Source organism: Balaenoptera borealis (genome assembly GCF_965194805.1).
Source record: "Balaenoptera borealis genome assembly, chromosome: 3".
NCBI lineage: Eukaryota > Metazoa > Chordata > Mammalia > Artiodactyla > Balaenopteridae > Balaenoptera > Balaenoptera borealis.
Genome location: NC_138866.1, coordinates 118,453,767 through 118,470,194, shown reverse-complemented (window position 1 = coordinate 118,470,194; position 16,428 = coordinate 118,453,767). Strand labels below are relative to the sequence as shown.

General features: G+C 36.6%; 1 protein-coding gene across 3 annotated transcripts in view; it reads left to right on the top strand.

Moving 5' to 3' along the window:
• The window catches only part of UACA (uveal autoantigen with coiled-coil domains and ankyrin repeats), an 86,743-nt gene extending 74,904 nt beyond the window's left edge, over nt 1-11,839 (top strand). For all 3 annotated transcript variants that reach the window (XM_082383564.1, XM_082383563.1, XM_082383562.1), the window contains exons 16-19: nt 1,239-3,977; nt 5,542-5,694; nt 7,550-7,615; nt 10,129-11,839. In XM_082383564.1, the coding sequence (XP_082239690.1) occupies nt 1,239-3,977; nt 5,542-5,694; nt 7,550-7,615; nt 10,129-10,200 (3,030 nt within the window). In that variant the 3' untranslated portion in view covers nt 10,201-11,839. The remainder of the gene's footprint in view (nt 1-1,238; nt 3,978-5,541; nt 5,695-7,549; nt 7,616-10,128) is intronic.
• Nucleotides 11,840-16,428: the final 4,589 nt, after the last annotated feature.

Below are 16,428 nucleotides of genomic sequence, written 5' to 3'. Positions count from 1 at the left end.
TGTATTATTCCTTGCATTCAGATATATATTCTATATTTTGGAAATTCACCACAAAGTAAAGCTTCCAAGAAGGAGTGTTATCTGATTTTCTTACTTGTTTAACTGCTCCTCACTTTTAGTTTCCAGTAAATACAAGGTTTGCATTTTTAGTACCTTCTATGAACTGCAGAACTGATAAATATTTGGGCTTTTAAAGGTTTTTTTACATACTTTCTTCTGTAGAAGAGTGAATTAGCCTATATGATGTCTAAGATCACTCTAAGCTGGAAACTTCTAAGATTCTAAGTTGAGAGACTGGTTGTCAATCAACTGAATAATATTTTTTTAAGAACATCAGATAAATATTTGATTGTAATAAAATAAGTATGGAAATTGTGAAGCTGTGTAAGTAGTTTGTTGGTAGGTGATAGTAGTCTTAGTCTAAAGATAATTGGTAAGTTGAAAGATAATTAGAAGTAGACTGAGGCTGAGAAATTATTCCTTGTTAACTTTCTTCTTCATCCATGGGAAGGCAGTGTGGATCGAAATGAACAACAGTAAAACCTGCCATATAAAATAGTGGGTTGTACTCACAGCACATGGCTTTTTTACTCATAGCACATGACTTTAAAAGAGCCCTTATTGTAATAGGGTGGATGGGGAAAAATAGAAATAGTTAATCTTTCATGGTTATATGTTCTGATACTTCTGAAATATTTCAATGAGAACTTAAATTGTACTTCTTTTTGTTAGCATTTAATAGAGGAAACAAGATGTCAATCCAATTTTGTAGTAAGATCGTATGCTAAGTTCTAATTTATCTTTCTTTTTGAGAGAAGAAAACGTGTTTCTATTTTGTGAGTTGCTTGACATCATTTTCTTGACAATTCTTATACTAGCTAGGTTTATTTTGGTAGTATTTTTATAATTTAAACAACATTACACTGGAGTTAACATTGAGGGAACTTAGAAGTCAATATATGTTATTAGAAAATAATATTCTGTGGAATTATTTGCAGATTTAAAATTGTGAAAGCCTTGTTTTTACTCAAGGGTTCTGATGACTTTCTTCAGAATTTGAAGTTCTAAGTACATTATGTGCCATAAAACATAGAAATAGTAAATGTATGTTGATAAAGTTGATATCCATGTTTGGGTAGGTATTACCAATGGTAAGTTTGGTAAATAAGTTTGGTAAATAAGTAAGTGTCTTCTTTAGGCTCTTGGAATTGATAATTTATTTTTTATTATTTTTGCAGTGTACTTCCACAGGTATGCCAGCCCATATGCAGAGCAGATCTATGTTAAGACCACTGGAGCTGGCCTTACCTAATCAAACCTCATATTCAGAAAATGAAATTTTAAAGAAAGAATTAGAAGCAATGAGAACTTTCTGTGATTCTGCAAAACAAGACAGACTCAAGCTCCAAAATGAACTGGCTCACAAGGTGGCAGAGTGCAAAGCCTTAGCATTGGAATGTGAAAGGGTCAAAGAGGATTCAGATGAGCAGATAAAGCAACTAGAAGACGCCTTGAAAGATGTTCAGAAGAGAATGTATGAGTCAGAAGGTAAAGTGAAACAAATGCAGACACATTTTCTTGCCCTGAAAGAGCACCTAACAAGCGACGCAGCTACTGGGAACCACAGACTGACAGAGGAACTGAAGGATCAGTTGAAAGACATGAAAGTAAAATATGAAGGTGCGTCTGCAGAAGTGGGGAAATTAAGAAACCAAATCAAACAAAATGAGATGTTAGTCGAAGAGTTTAAGAGGGATGAAGGCAAGCTAATGGAAGAGAATAAGCGACTGCAGAAGGAATTGAGCATGTGTGAACTGGAGCGAGAGAAGAGAGGGAGAAAGGTCACCGAGATGGAAGGCCAGTTAAAGGACTTGTCATCCAAGCTGACCCTTTCCATTCCGGCAGAGAAATTTGAAAACATGAAGAGCTTGTTGTCAAATGAAGTAAACGAGAAGGCAAAAAAATTAATAGAGATGGAAAGAGAATACGAAAGATCACTTAGCGAAATTAGACCGTTAAAGAGAGAACTTGAGAATTTGAAGGCCAAACTGGCTCAGCACGTCAAACCAGAAGAACATGAGCAGCTCAAGAGCAGATTAGAGCAAAAGTCAGGAGAACTTGGGAAGAGAATCAGTGAGTTAACATCGAAAAATCAGACCTTACAAAAGGAAATCGAAAAGGTCTATCTGGATAATAATCTCCTCAACCAACAAGTACATAACTTAACAACTGAAATGAAAAATCATTACGTCCCTTTAAAAGTAAGTGAAGAAATGAAAAAGTCACGTGATGTAATTGTTGATGATCTGAATAAAAAGCTTTCAGATGTGACACACAAATATACAGAAAAGAAGTTGGAAATGGAGAAATTGCTGATGGAAAATGCCAGTTTAAGTAAGAACGTTAGCCGCCTGGAAACTGTGTTCATACCTCCAGAGAAACACGAAAAAGAGATAATGGCTCTGAAATCCAATATCATTGAACTTAAGAAGCAGCTGTCTGAACTTAATAAAAAATGTGGTGACGACCAAGACAAAATATATTCGCTCACGTCTGAAAACACTGACTTGAAAAAGATAATGAGTAATCAGTATGTGCCAGTGAAAACCCACGAAGAGATTAAAGCTGCTTTGAGTAGCACATTGGATAAAACCAGCAGAGAATTAGTAGACATGAAGAAGAAGTGTGAAGATATAAATCGAGAATTTGTGAAAATAAAAGATGAGAATGAAATATTAAAAAGAAACCTGGAGAACACTCAGAACCAAATAAAAGCTGAGTACATAAGCCTAAGAGAGCATGAGGAAAAGATGAGTGCTGTAAGGAAGAGCATGAAGAAGGTCCAGGACAACAGTGCCGAAATATTGGTTAACTACAAAAAAGGCCAGGAGGAGATTGTAACACTGCATGCCGAGATCGAGGCCCAGAAAAGGGAACTTGACACAATACAAGAATGCATCAAGCTAAAATATGCTCCAATTATCAGCCTTGAAGAGTGTGAGAGAAAATTTAAAGCTACCGAGAAAGAACTAAAAGAACAGTTATCCGAGCAGACACAAAAGCATCACATCAGCGAAGAAGAGGCCAAGAAGTGCAAGCAAGAAAATGACAAGTTAAAGAAGGAGATCCTCACTCTTCAGAAGGATCTAAAGGATAAAAATGTTCTTGTTGAGAATTTTCATGAAATGGAAAGAGCATTAAGCAGAAAAACAGAAGAGCTGAACAGACAGTTAAAAGAGCTGTTGCAGAAATACACAGAGGTAAAGAACGAGAAAGAGAAGCTGGTGGAGGAGAATGCCAAACAGATTTCTGAGATCCTTGCAGCACAAACTCTTCTGCAGAAACAGCATGTTCCACTGGAACAGGTTGAGGCCCTGAAAAAATCTCTTAATGGCACAATTGAGACGCTTAAGGAAGAACTGAAGACTAAGCAAAGGTGTTATGAGAAAGAGCAGCAGACAGTGACCCAACTGCGGCAGATGCTGGAGAATCAAAAGAACTCCTCTGTGCCCCTCGCAGAGCATTTGCAGATTAAGGAAGCATTTGAGAAAGAAGTTGGAATCATAAAAGCTAGCTTGAGAGAAAAGGAAGAAGAAAGCCAAAACAAAACCAAAGAGGTCTCCAAGCTCCAGTCTGAGATTCAGAATACTAAACAAGCATTAAAAAAATTAGAGACTAGGGAGGTGGTTGATTTGTCTAAATATAAAGCAACGAAAAGTGATTTGGAGACACAGATTTCCAACCTAAATGAAAAATTGGCCAATCTGAATATGAAGTATGAGGAAGTATGTGAGGAGGTTTTGCATGCCAAAAAGAAGGAACTGTCTGCAAAAGATGAGAAGGAATTGCTCCATTTCAGCATTGAGCAAGAAATCAAGGATCAGCAGGAACGATGCGATAAGTCCTTAACAACAATCACAGAGTTACAGAGAAGAATACAGGAATCCGCCAAACAAATCGAAGCTAAAGATAATAAGGTAATAATAATACTTTAGGTAAGCATGGCTTGGTATTGGAAACCCCAGAGCAGAACTGCCAGAGTAGAATAGGACTCTTTACTGTAGCACTCCACAAGACAGGTTTACAAAAGCATTAACAAAGTGACCATTAAATGCCATCTTTTTAGTTTGACTACGAGTATGCAAAAAAAAAAAGATTGGAGTTGAGAAAAAGGTAAAGTCACACAAACAAAAATCAAAAGCAGTTTTCCTTTTGTTTCCTCAGCTGTTACAGCCAAGAATTGAGGTAAGATGGGGAAACTCACTTGCCTCAAAAATGAATGGTCAAAACCCAGTGGGTTTTAAGGTACCTAAAGAATGGTGAGGGAGAGGAGGAAAAAATGCTATGTTTCTGGGCTATGAGAAACTAAGGATGCTGCAGAGCCCCCCAGACTTGATCTTGGCACTCACCCATACCAGTAAATTGAGCCCTCCAACTCATTGTACATTCTTTCCCCGTATCTTCCTACAGACAGAATATCTTGCCCCTCCTTTCTACCTTCCTAAATCCTCTACATTCCTTAATGCCCACTTCATCACTTAACCCTCCTTCCTAAAGCCTTCATTGGCCAACCTAGCCTACAGTAAACTGTTCCTCTTCCAAAATGCATGTTGTATTTTGGTTTTGCCATCCATTTACAACAAATATATTACCGTGTCAGAATGATGTGGTTGGGACTTCCCTGGTGGTCCAGTGGTTAAGACTCCTTGCTCCCAATGCAGGGGGCCCGGGTTCGATCCCTGGTCAGGGAACTAGATCCCACATGCCACAACTAAAGATCCCACCCGTGTGCCACAACTAAGACCCGGCACTGCCAAATAAATAAATATTAAAAAAAAAAAAAAAGAATGATGTGGTTAGTCTTTCCAACTAGTTTTTGAGAGCAGGTTCATAACTTACGTTTCCATCTTTATCGTTCATTCTCATGGTACAATTTACAGAATAGGTGCTCAATAATATTTTCAAAACTGGTAATTGAATAAAGTATGTACTATGAAGATGAGAAGTCAGGGAGATTGAGTTCAGTTTTACCCATTCAACAAATAATTATTAAATGCCTTCTACCTGCAAGGTACTATGCTTAATGCTGGGGATATAGTGACAAGTGAAAGCAGACACAGCCCCAGCCCTCCTCAGTGGACAGGTACAAGCACTGACTTTCTGACATGTCTGCTCATATGACCCAGAATTTTAGTGCTCTCAGCTTGTTTGGAAGTCAGTTATGAATATAATGTATAATTATAATAGCAAGTTATTGATACCTACTTACAATTGTCACTATTTATTAAGCATATACTACATACCAAACATGTATTTATGATTTCATTTAATTGTCTTAACTATGAAAGGTTTTCCCCTTACTGAGAGGAAATTATATATTGCACATACTGTTGATAACAATCTTGACAGCGTTCATTCCTCAACTTTCTGGCATATAAAGATAAATTTTGTGTCTCAAGGAATGAGTTCTGTGTAAAGATGTTCATTGTAAGTGAATAAGTGACTAATACATGTTTCTCCCACAACTCGTTTTTTTATAAGATAACTGAACTGCTCAGTGATGTGGAAAGACTAAAACAAGCACTCAGTGGCCTTTCCCAGCTCACCTGCACCAGCGGGAGTCCCAGTAAGAGGCAGAGTCAGCTGATTGGCAGTCTGCAGCACCAGGTCAAGTCCCTGCAGCAGCAGCTGGTGGTGAGTAACCGGGGCCTGCAGGACTTCGTGCTGATCTGCTCAGGGTCTCGTTTGTTTGTTTGTAAAATCTCATTTAGAAACCAGATTGATCTTTGGCTATGTTCAGATCCAAGCATGTAATCATTTTTGCTAAAAGTTACTTATACTAATGATATAATATCATTTTTTGTGTGCTTACTGTATACCAGGCACTACACTAAACATTTTACATACTTGATCTTTAAACTTGATCTTCTTCACAATCCTACAAGGTTTTATTCCCCCCTATTTAATTCTTAAGGAAACAAAGATGAAAATATGCCTGGGGTCATACAGCTAGGATTTAATCCTGGGACTTGCTGACTCCAAATCTGATAGCTTTCCAACTGTAGCATACTCTCTAAAATATTGGTCCACTAAACTGAAGGAAGTTCTTTTAATAGTCTTTTATCCTTATGAATGAAGGTAGGCATTCCTATGGTTTTATACATTATATCCTTACATATTAAAAGAAAACATCCGTGTATATATATTCATATAGATACCTATATGGATATGTATCTCCTTTATATATTAAAAGAAAGCATCTGGATTAAGAAGCTGAAGTTGGGATCTCAGTTCTAAGCCCTGCCACTTAAAAGAGAGTGACATGGAACATTCCCCTTAACCCTTGGCTTCCTTATCCATAAAAATAGGATAATATGAACTGATTGTTTGTTTGTTTGCTTTTTTAATTGGATGAGCTATGGGGCAAATTAAAACATAGCCCAATCAAATGTAAATTGTTGGGTAATATTTTCCTATTCTATAGGAATTTGTCCTGAGTTGTTTTTGAATAGAAGAAAGTTATTTTTTAAAGTGTTCATTTTATGACACCGTTGGCCTGCAGATTAATGATGACATATTACTGATTTGGATCTTATCGAAAGGATATGGTGGTCTCTTCAGTATTCAGAAATATGTTTATTATGTTCATGGCACTCTGCTAAGTACTGTCAGGGATAGTGTACAGTTCCTGTCCCCAAGGAGTTCTGGGTAGTTAGGCAAGATAGAGATCCATGAAAAGTAAAATAACGAGACAAAAAATATCAAATATAGAACTAAGAATATGGTCCCAGATTCTAAGTGATATGAATTCCCAGGAAGGAAAGACGACTGATGTGGTGGGAGCTGGTTTCAAAGAGGAAGGGAGTACCTGGCCGGAACTTGTAGTTAGGTGGTGTTCAGGTAGGTGGAAGGAAAATAGAGACTCTCCCTGGCAAGGGAAACAGTGTGAAGGAAGGCATGGAGGTGGAATCAAGTGGCATGCATGCCCCAGGGGTAGTAAAAGGCTGCTCAGCCTGGCTAGGCATGGGAGCTGTATTTGAGGTCAAGTTGTGGAGACTGTTGAGAATCAAGCTGATGAGTTTGATTTCTCTCTTATATCTAATGAGGTGTCACCCAAGGTTTTTGAGTCAAAAGTGATGCGAGAAAAGAGCTACCTCAGTCTTGGAAGCATGAAAAGGAATAAAGTCTAGAGACAGGGGCTGAGATGGGAAGTTTTTGCAATAATCCAAAGCATAAGTTGATAAGTGTCTGGGTGATTTCATGGCATTCGATATGAACTCAGGCAATAATTTCATGTTACCTAGGGTAAGTGCATTGCTTTCACTGTGAATGTTCCCACACATTCTTTAACAAAGTGTATACTATTGTTATGCACTGGAATTTTGCATCTGGTGGGTCCAAGGTGGTTTGTTATAAGAAGTAGCAGGAGCACTTTAATAATACTACCGTGTAGAAGCATCCAGCCTGAGGACAGCATCGTCACAAGCCTCCATGTGTTTGAAAACGTGAATGCTGATATTCTGATCTGTCCATCTTTCCGCACTTGTAGGATGCTGACAGACAGCACCAAGAAGTAATTGCAATTTATCGGACACACCTTCTTAGTGCTGCACAGGTAAAGAAGAACTACTCCTTTGGCTAGGATATTGTTTCAGAGAAAATAATTTTTTATTTTCCAGTAAATTTATGTGAAAGTCATTGATGTTTAAAGTAGTTGAACCCCCGTATACTTATTTTAGAATTGTTTCTTTTAATCATGGCTTGCATTATCTCCCAGAGAAATTTACAAAGCTGTGTGGCAACACAACATCTTAAATTTAGTGTTGTCTCCATCTGCTTGTCATTCATTTTATAGACAGTTTGGCAACATGTGATGGCAGCACACGTTAATGGTATTGCTAGCTGGAGATAATGCCTTGACATCCACACGTCTGTTAGCTAAAAGAGGAGAGCGGGAAGGACTTCATTGTTTCTTGGTAGCTCAGCAGTGTTTCTTTGAAAGGTAGAGAATACCAAAAAAGTGCAAAAATGACAAGTAAAATGTGCACAGAATTTTAATAACTTAAGAAAAAAGTGGTTCTCTTAGAACATCAATAATATTTATTTGTTGAGCCTTAATCTCAGTGAAGCAGAAGACTACGAATTGCCTTCGTTGGGGGGTGTAATGAGAAAGCTATTAAAAAAAATCACACTAAGAAACATGTTTAACATATGAAGGATTTTATACTTAATGCTCTGTAGAAACCCTGTGATCAGCATCTCCACAATTCTCAGATTCTGGGGGGAAGACAATCGAGACAATGTTAGAATGGCAGGTGAGATGTAATAGAAATTGTTTAGGATTTGAAGTGTCCACACTGAAAAAAAAAAGGTGTTGAGAGAAAGCTTCAGAGAAGATCATTAAAAAAAAAAAAAAAAGAAAAAACTAGGTTAAATAATAAAAAGGAAAAGATTTTGCAATATCAAATTCTTGAAATAAAAAAGCCTGCCTTTTCTATAGGAGATGAGGGGGAAACCAATGTAAAAGAATGAATGATATGATAAAGCATCTTTGGCTACTTTCTTTTTAGTAGATAGACGATAAGCTGGGGTTTGAAAGTATATTATTATTGCAATTATTCGAGACTATTGATGGGCAGCAGAATGGGGAGTTCTTTGGAGGGAAAACAGTAGAAAAGTGTAGAAGATCTGTGTTAGTGAGGGTGAGGAACTCGCTTGGCTCTGATACTGGCCAAGGGGGGAACAGCATACTCTTGATGAAAGACCGCAAACTGACAAGCCTTTCAACTTTTTTTCACGTATGCTTCTGAAATTCAAAATTATTTTCCACTGACTCCTAATGAAACGTAACAAAAGCAATTGGCATCTGAAATAGTCTTGCCTTCTGGCGTCATAAAGTTAACTAAGAAATTCAGTTTAGTCAACTATGGCTAATGTTTGGAATTTAAACATCCTGCTGTTACAGAAACAGATTTTGGAAGCAAAACTTTTTATATTAATAGGAAGTGTTATGCTGAAACTCATTCAAGTGCTCAAGCAAAGAAAAAGGGAAGGGGGGGTGTTTTAAGCCCACCATACTGACTTGCATTTAATCAACCTCTTGCCGTCTTTTTAACTTTAAAGTGTCTCTTTCTAAATTTAAGCGGATAACATTCACGTCAAAAGGTCTCAACCTAACCAGTAAAGGGGGAAATGCAAATAAACAAGGAGGTACCATTTTTCAATTCTGGGATGGGCAAATTTTAAACAAGATGATAGTCTGTAGCATTGGCCAGGGCATTGTGGGAAATGGGCATTTATACCCTGCTGGTGGGAGTGTAAATTGTTATTATCTCTATAGAGGGATATTTGTAGTACTTAGCAAAATTTAAAAATTGAGGCTGCTTTTTTGACCTAGCAACTTCTTCCCTAGGAATCTGCCCATAAAGATTGGAAACCCCATAAGTGCCCATCATTGGGAGAATGAATAAAGAAATTATGATACATCCATACAGTGGAATATTACACAATAATTTAAAATAATTAAGGCAGGGAATTCCCTGGCGGTCCAGTGGTTAAGACTCGGGCTTTCACTGCCGTGGACCTGGGTTCGATCCCTGGTTGGGGAACTAGGATCCCACAAGCTGCGCGGTGTGGCCAATCAATCAATAAAATAATTAAGGCAATAACTAGGTGAAAAGGCAAGTTGCAAAACAATATATATGATCTTATTTATGTAAAAAATATAAATATGGGGATTTTTCATTAGTTACTTTTCTAATTTAAAAAAAAAACTCAGCAGAAGCAAAAAAAATTTCCTTGTAGTTTACTTTGCTCATCTGTAACTTACACTACCCCTATCATCTGAGCCATTATGTAAAAAAAAGAAAGAGGTTTGTCCATCTCTTCTCTGATAATAGCTGTTAAGAGCAACTGGTGTGCACTACTTTTAAATTGATTTTCTTTATTTCCATGATAGAGCTCTACTCTGTTTTCCAATAAAACCTTTAGAATATCACCACGATGGTGAGGATTTAGCATTTGGTGAATCACAACCAACGAGGTTCTATTATAAAGCCCTTGTCTTTAGAATTTGTGTGTAAATGAAGATGACATAAAATATTTCTCCCCTTTCTTCTTTCTCCCAAGGGTCACATGGATGAAGATGTGCAGGCGGCCTTACTCCAGATCATACAGATGCGGCAAGGGCTTGTGTGCTAGCATCGGCGCCCACCAGCCGATGGTGGCTTTCCCTGCTGGTGCTGAGCATTCTGTGTGCAACTCCGTGGCCTTTCTGGGCCTCACTGTGCTAGTATAATTAAAATAAAGTATATTTTGATCCATCAGTAGGTTTTTAAATTAGACAAATATGTTACTGAGTTTTTCAATATCAGTTCAAATCTTATATTCTTTAGATGTTAATTTTACAATTAGACAAACAACATAACACTTTGCCTTGGATTGGCTACTTATTTTTAATTGATTGAGTACTCAATAAAACATGAGTCATCTGAGTGGGTCCATTTGAAGAGGGATTAGGCTGAAATAATTATTAAAGTTTTCTTCCAGAGAAATTAATTGGGTTGGTAGCCACTTTTAAGTGGATCAAGAGATCTTTCAGATGTTCAGTCAAGCCATGAGCCCTAATGCAGTTTCAAGGAATGCATGGTAACTTGGCTGGCCAAGTTCCATTTTTATTGAAGTAACTTAATGAGTGCTTTTGACTTCTTTTGGAGGTACAGATTTTTTTTCTTTTTACACTAGTAAGTTTTATGCCTTTTAAAATAAATTTCTTTTCACAAATGGTTTGCAGTGCTAAATTACATTTAGGCTAAGAACAGGCAAGGGTGGAATATATCAGGAATTTATAATAAAATTTCCTCATAATCTCCGCAACGGTATCTTAATTTTCACTTGTAGTGACTTTTCTTTTTACAGTATGAAGAGAACTATGATAAATGGTATACTAGATTTTTCAAAGTGTCAAAAATGTTAGACTTTTTTTAGTAATTACTCTGACATTTGCTACTGTAGTAACAAAGCACTCATTATATATGCATCCTCCAAATGTTTTGTACTTATTTATAGGAAAATTGCACTAATGAGATTAATAATGTGAAATGCAGTTTTTTTACAAAATCAGCCTTAGAAAATTGATTTTAGAAGACAGATCTTTAAGGTTTTAGACAAAAGTGCAATAACATTGTAAACTGTAAGAATATAGATAGCAAGAAAATAATGAAATTGGACATGTTTATAGTAAATATTATAACCAACCATTTTTATTAACTACATCTCATTAAGGAAAGTTTATATGTTTTGTTATTTTATTAATATTTTATTTACAATTCAGATTGAAAATGACTAATTTGACTGTTAGCAAATAAACTAAACAAATGAATCATTGCAGCCAAGCTTTTTAAATTGCAAAATGTGCCTTAGCAATAATCTTTGAGCATCCTGAACCAGATTTTTGATCCCATTTTTGTGTAATAACAAGGACAAAGGACCATCAAAATATCAATAACTTATTCCACCAAAGAATAAGCCATTGTGTTTCTTCAGTATAGAAACAAAAGTGAAAAGTCAGAAATGGATTTATTTTGAATTCTTTAGGTAGGTATATACAATAAGCAATATTTGGATTCTTTAATTTTTATATTTAATGTTGTCCTTCAGCATGAGTTCTATGTCATGAGTTTTAGGTCACCTATCGAAGCTCTAGAGTAGAGAGGTTCTTAACTGAATACTTACATTTCAGTGTTATATTTTCCTTATTAGGGGTGGGAAGGGAACCCCTATATGGGTTTATATATGTTTTATTTTGTCTTCAACCATCAATAAAATGTTTTCTGTGAAATATTGTTTTGAACATCTTGTAAGAGATTTACACGGTAAACCAGTCCATTTGCTATTTTTGGAGAATTTGGGGGAGAGAATGATGGAATGCAAAGTACAGATGATGACACCCATTTTCAGTTAGCTATGTAGAATACAATATCAAGTAACCTCGAATTAATCCCATTTTCTCATTCACTCACCTTTGGGTCAAAGGCAGAGCTTGCATGTACAACACTGAAGGCGAAAGCTTCTTAGATAGTTAACAAATGGAACATGCACAGTGGATGATGCTGGTCTCTTTGCTATTCTGTATTCAGGAAGACTATGAAGTCTGAACTTAGGCCAAGAGGAAAATCAGTTGTCTAAGATGTGAGTGCTGTCTGAAAGAATCACTGAATTCCTCTTGGAGCGCAGTCCTTTGTTGAAAGCTTTATTACTATTCGTTGCTTGTTTTTTTTTCTTATCACTCCCGCTTCATCAGAAAATCTCATTCCTTTTGATAGAGGGTCAGTGTTATAAAGAACTATTAAAATAAAATCAAATATTAATGCAATGAACATCTTAAAATTTAATAATACAGTGACTCTAATCACTAGCTACACCTGTGCTATTCTAAAATTCCGGGTGAATTTAGCTTAATCTTTCTTATAGCTTGTTTTTTATTTAGACCTTTCCTCTTGACCCTAACCAACATTATACAGTTTAAATTTTTCTATTATTCTAAATGCATTGGATAATTGCTGCTTTAAAAATCTTGTAGCTTTAGAACATGAGCACTTTTTTCCCCCCAGCGTTACCAGTTTTCTTCTAACAAGGACCTAAATATTGTTCTCATACACGAGCTTTTTATCTACTGAGAACGTGGTTCATGTTTTCAGTCCACTTGTTTCAAAGAAGAAAAGGGAAGAGTTTCAAATTAATTTTTGGTGTCCATGATGACTAGATACATCAGTGCCTGCTTACACTAATGCCAAGTGGGAAATAGTAGTGGTTACAAGCTTCTTTTGATATCTGCTTCACCATGGTGGAAGAAAACTACTTCTTGATGCCTCTTTATTTACCTCATCACTGGATTCTGCAACCTTGTAGTGATCCTTTTTCATCTTACAAGTTCTGTGCATCAAAGTAATGGCAGTACCTCTGGCACCAAAATAAAGATTGAAAGAGAATTGCCTGTGATAATCATGCAAAATGTGGTTGCACATGTCTGGCAGGGGAAGAAGAACCTGGACCTTATTCCTGGCTGCTAAATGTTGTGAATAAATTTCAGAGAGGAAAAAAACAATTATTATGAGTAATTTTCAGAAAGAGAAAAAAAGCAAATGGCACCATAAAATATATCGTGCCCAAAATGTAAAATGGAAAATACGTATTTCAGCTCCCATTTCATTCAGTGATGTCTCCAACTAAACTGGATTTAAGACTTTGTTGTTGGAAATTAAATTCTTCCCTGTGTTTTGGTCCTGGCTGTTTGAAACAAGACTGTCTATACTAGCCTCTCCAGGTAAATACTAACCTGCTTCTTAACGTGGCTTCTGTTTCTTACAGTATATGTGGACCTTTGGCTCACGAGAGAGTCATGAATGTAGAGATTTAAAGAAAAAGATAAAGAAGAAACTGCAGCAAAGATGGCATTCCAATAAGACTCCCTGGGCAGTGTGAGTGCTTGTATTTAGCATAATAGAGCATGTGGCATCACTTATGCATTAGAGGGCATTTTCATTATCTGTGCCTGCATGAGCAAACACTGATGATGAATGAATTCAACCAAAAAGAGAGGGTTACAAAAATGTCATATGTAAATTAAAAAAAGCCAAGATTTGTGAGGGTTGCTTCTCCAGTTATAAGTGTGTGTGTATATACACATACATACATACACATGCATGTATATATAGTGAAATAATAGAAGAGACATCGATAAAAAATAATGCCCTTTATAATTGATATTTGGCATCAAATTGTACTTAATGAGCCCAATTTTTATTTTATATTTTAAACAGGTTTGCAAATTTTTTTTCAAGACAACAGAATATTCTGAATTCAGGAAAGAGTTTAGAGAGGTTATTGCCTTCTTAATAATTTAGAGCTTCCATTGCTCTGCCAAGTCAGAAGATTAACATTTAATAGAAAAAAATTATATATCTGTAATTCAGTCATGGCTATTAGATCAGATGGATTTTACATTAAGTGAAAAAGATGTCGAGCATTTAAGGACCATTAAACTACAGGACTCTTTTATTGGGTTTTAAGGCCTCCGAGCCCAGGTCCTGCTGTGAAGATTATTTATTTTTACATGTACAGAACACACTAAGGATGGGAAAAGGGCATACATTTTAAAAGAAAATAGGCCATGAAAAAGTGTGATTTTCCACATTGTGAACAGCTACCATTCAGATTCAATCTTATTTTATAATAATTAGTTTTATGCATCATTAAGTAGCTTTCTTACAGGCTGGAAGAACACGGTGAAGGCCACTTTAAAAGTGGTACCTGCAGGAAATCCAAGTAGCTGGATACCCTCTGTTGACATTTCACTTTGAGGAACCACATTTCTAATAGTTTCCAGGTAGCTCAACATTGTAAAGAATTTAAGTTTGAAAATGCCTTCTCCAGTGGTCCTTAAGGACTATGAAAACAAAAGACCTAGAGAGAAGTGACTTCTAATAAGCGTCTACCTTTTTCTAATGATACCCACATTGTCAAGGAAGGACTGGAATTTGACTTTTGAGAAGAACCACTCACCTACGGGGAGAAATTCTGCACCATCCAAAAGTCTGCACCATCCCTTTTATTAAGTGCGTGTAACACTTGACATTGTTGCAGTTAAATCATGACAAGCGATATCTTAAATAATACAAACTTTTCTTACTATTTGCATCGTACCTCCTGTCCCATTCCCACCTCCAAAAACTGGGGAAGAATTTTATGTAGGAGTTTAAGAACAAATAGACTCAGGGAGGATGGAGGAAAGGAGTTAATGTAATTTGTAACTTTTTTCCCTACAATGTCCAAACAAATTTTGTGATTTTCTTTCTTGCTATTCTAGGATTTTTTTAATTGCCTTCAACTAAAGTGACACCTTATGGGCTGTTTCAGAAATTCTCTTTAGGATTTAAAAATGAAGCCGATTCATATTCAGAGTCTTCCTGCTAAAATCTGTTAAGCCAAAATAAAAATGACTGCTACTTAAAATTTTTCCCCTCTTTGTTGTTGCTACCGAGATTGTCTCACAGGAGTTGCAAGTTCCCACTTATGCACAATTAAAAACTCTTCTTTGTACAAATGGAGAGAGATGAACAATCACAGGGTTGCCAGCACAAGTCCTAAAGATGGAAGTGTATACGCCTCAATCAAATAAAGAGGGGCTGCTCTCTTGAGCTTGGAGGCTTGTTTTGTGAAAGTGAATTTTTCCAGTTGGCCTTAATCCCTAAGCAGTATAGCTCCTTTAAAGCCATCTTTATTCATTCACACCAATTGACACTTTAAGAAATTCCCCCAGCTACTGTTCATCTGAGTCTAAATATATCTGTTAGAGTCGAATGCATTTAAGAGGATTTGCAATCTGTGATTATCCAAAATACTATTCATTGTCAATATTTTTGGTGTGCCATAGCCAATCTTGTTATTGTAATGTACATAGCCACTTAACTGCAGCAAAGCCTGAATACATCACAGCAACTGGAGTAACCTGAGGAGGGCTTGTCTCCAGCTCTGTGCTACCATTCTGGCACAGCTTGTGTGGTTATGAACATCAGAAAGAATTCCTTAATATGCTGTTGCTCTCCTTCCAGACCCTTTTGGGCAATCTCACCCTCTGTGTTCTCTAAGTGGAGAGCAGTTACCAGGACAACAGAGAATTTGAGAAAGATTTAATTGTGATCTGGTGTCTAACCAGAATAAGGGGCTGGTGCCTTGAATTTACATTTTAGGTTCCCAAGGAAATGTCAATATGCATATTTATTATTTTTGCCCTACCTCATTACAAAAAAAGATTTTAAGGTGGCTCGCAATTTTTTTCTTAATATGGGTGAGGGAAAGGGGAATGGTAAATACTAAAAGGATAGGAAAAGCAAGCAACAGCTTGGGATCCAGAAAGCATGCCATGAATACCGTAATATTCTGCTTACTTTTCTGGAACTGGCCTCAATTTGACTCAACTTTCTACCAGCCAATGCAAAGAAGTGAGCGTCACATATGTGAGGCACAGCATCCATTAGGAAGAGCACAGTTATTCCTGGTTCTGAAGCCGGCCAGCCTTTCCCCCATGGGTCCAGCACATCATTTCAAACCGGAGTAAAAACTCCCTTCGGGACACATGCCATGAGATAAACAGGGTGCATCTTCCTAAGTGCTTCCATCGGACTTGATGGTAAGAAACATAAGCTATTTTGTAAATAACTTTTAAATTTTGGAATAATGCAGTGACTAATAGGCAGTGACTAAGAGTAAGAATAGTCCACATTTTGGGTCTATTGGGGTCCACGAGGAAGAATTCACTTTTTTCTCTCACCTTATTTTTTTTTATTGTAGTGCGGTTGATTTACAATATTGTGTTAGTTTCAGGTGAATAACATAGATATTCAGTATTTTTGCAGATTATATTCCTTT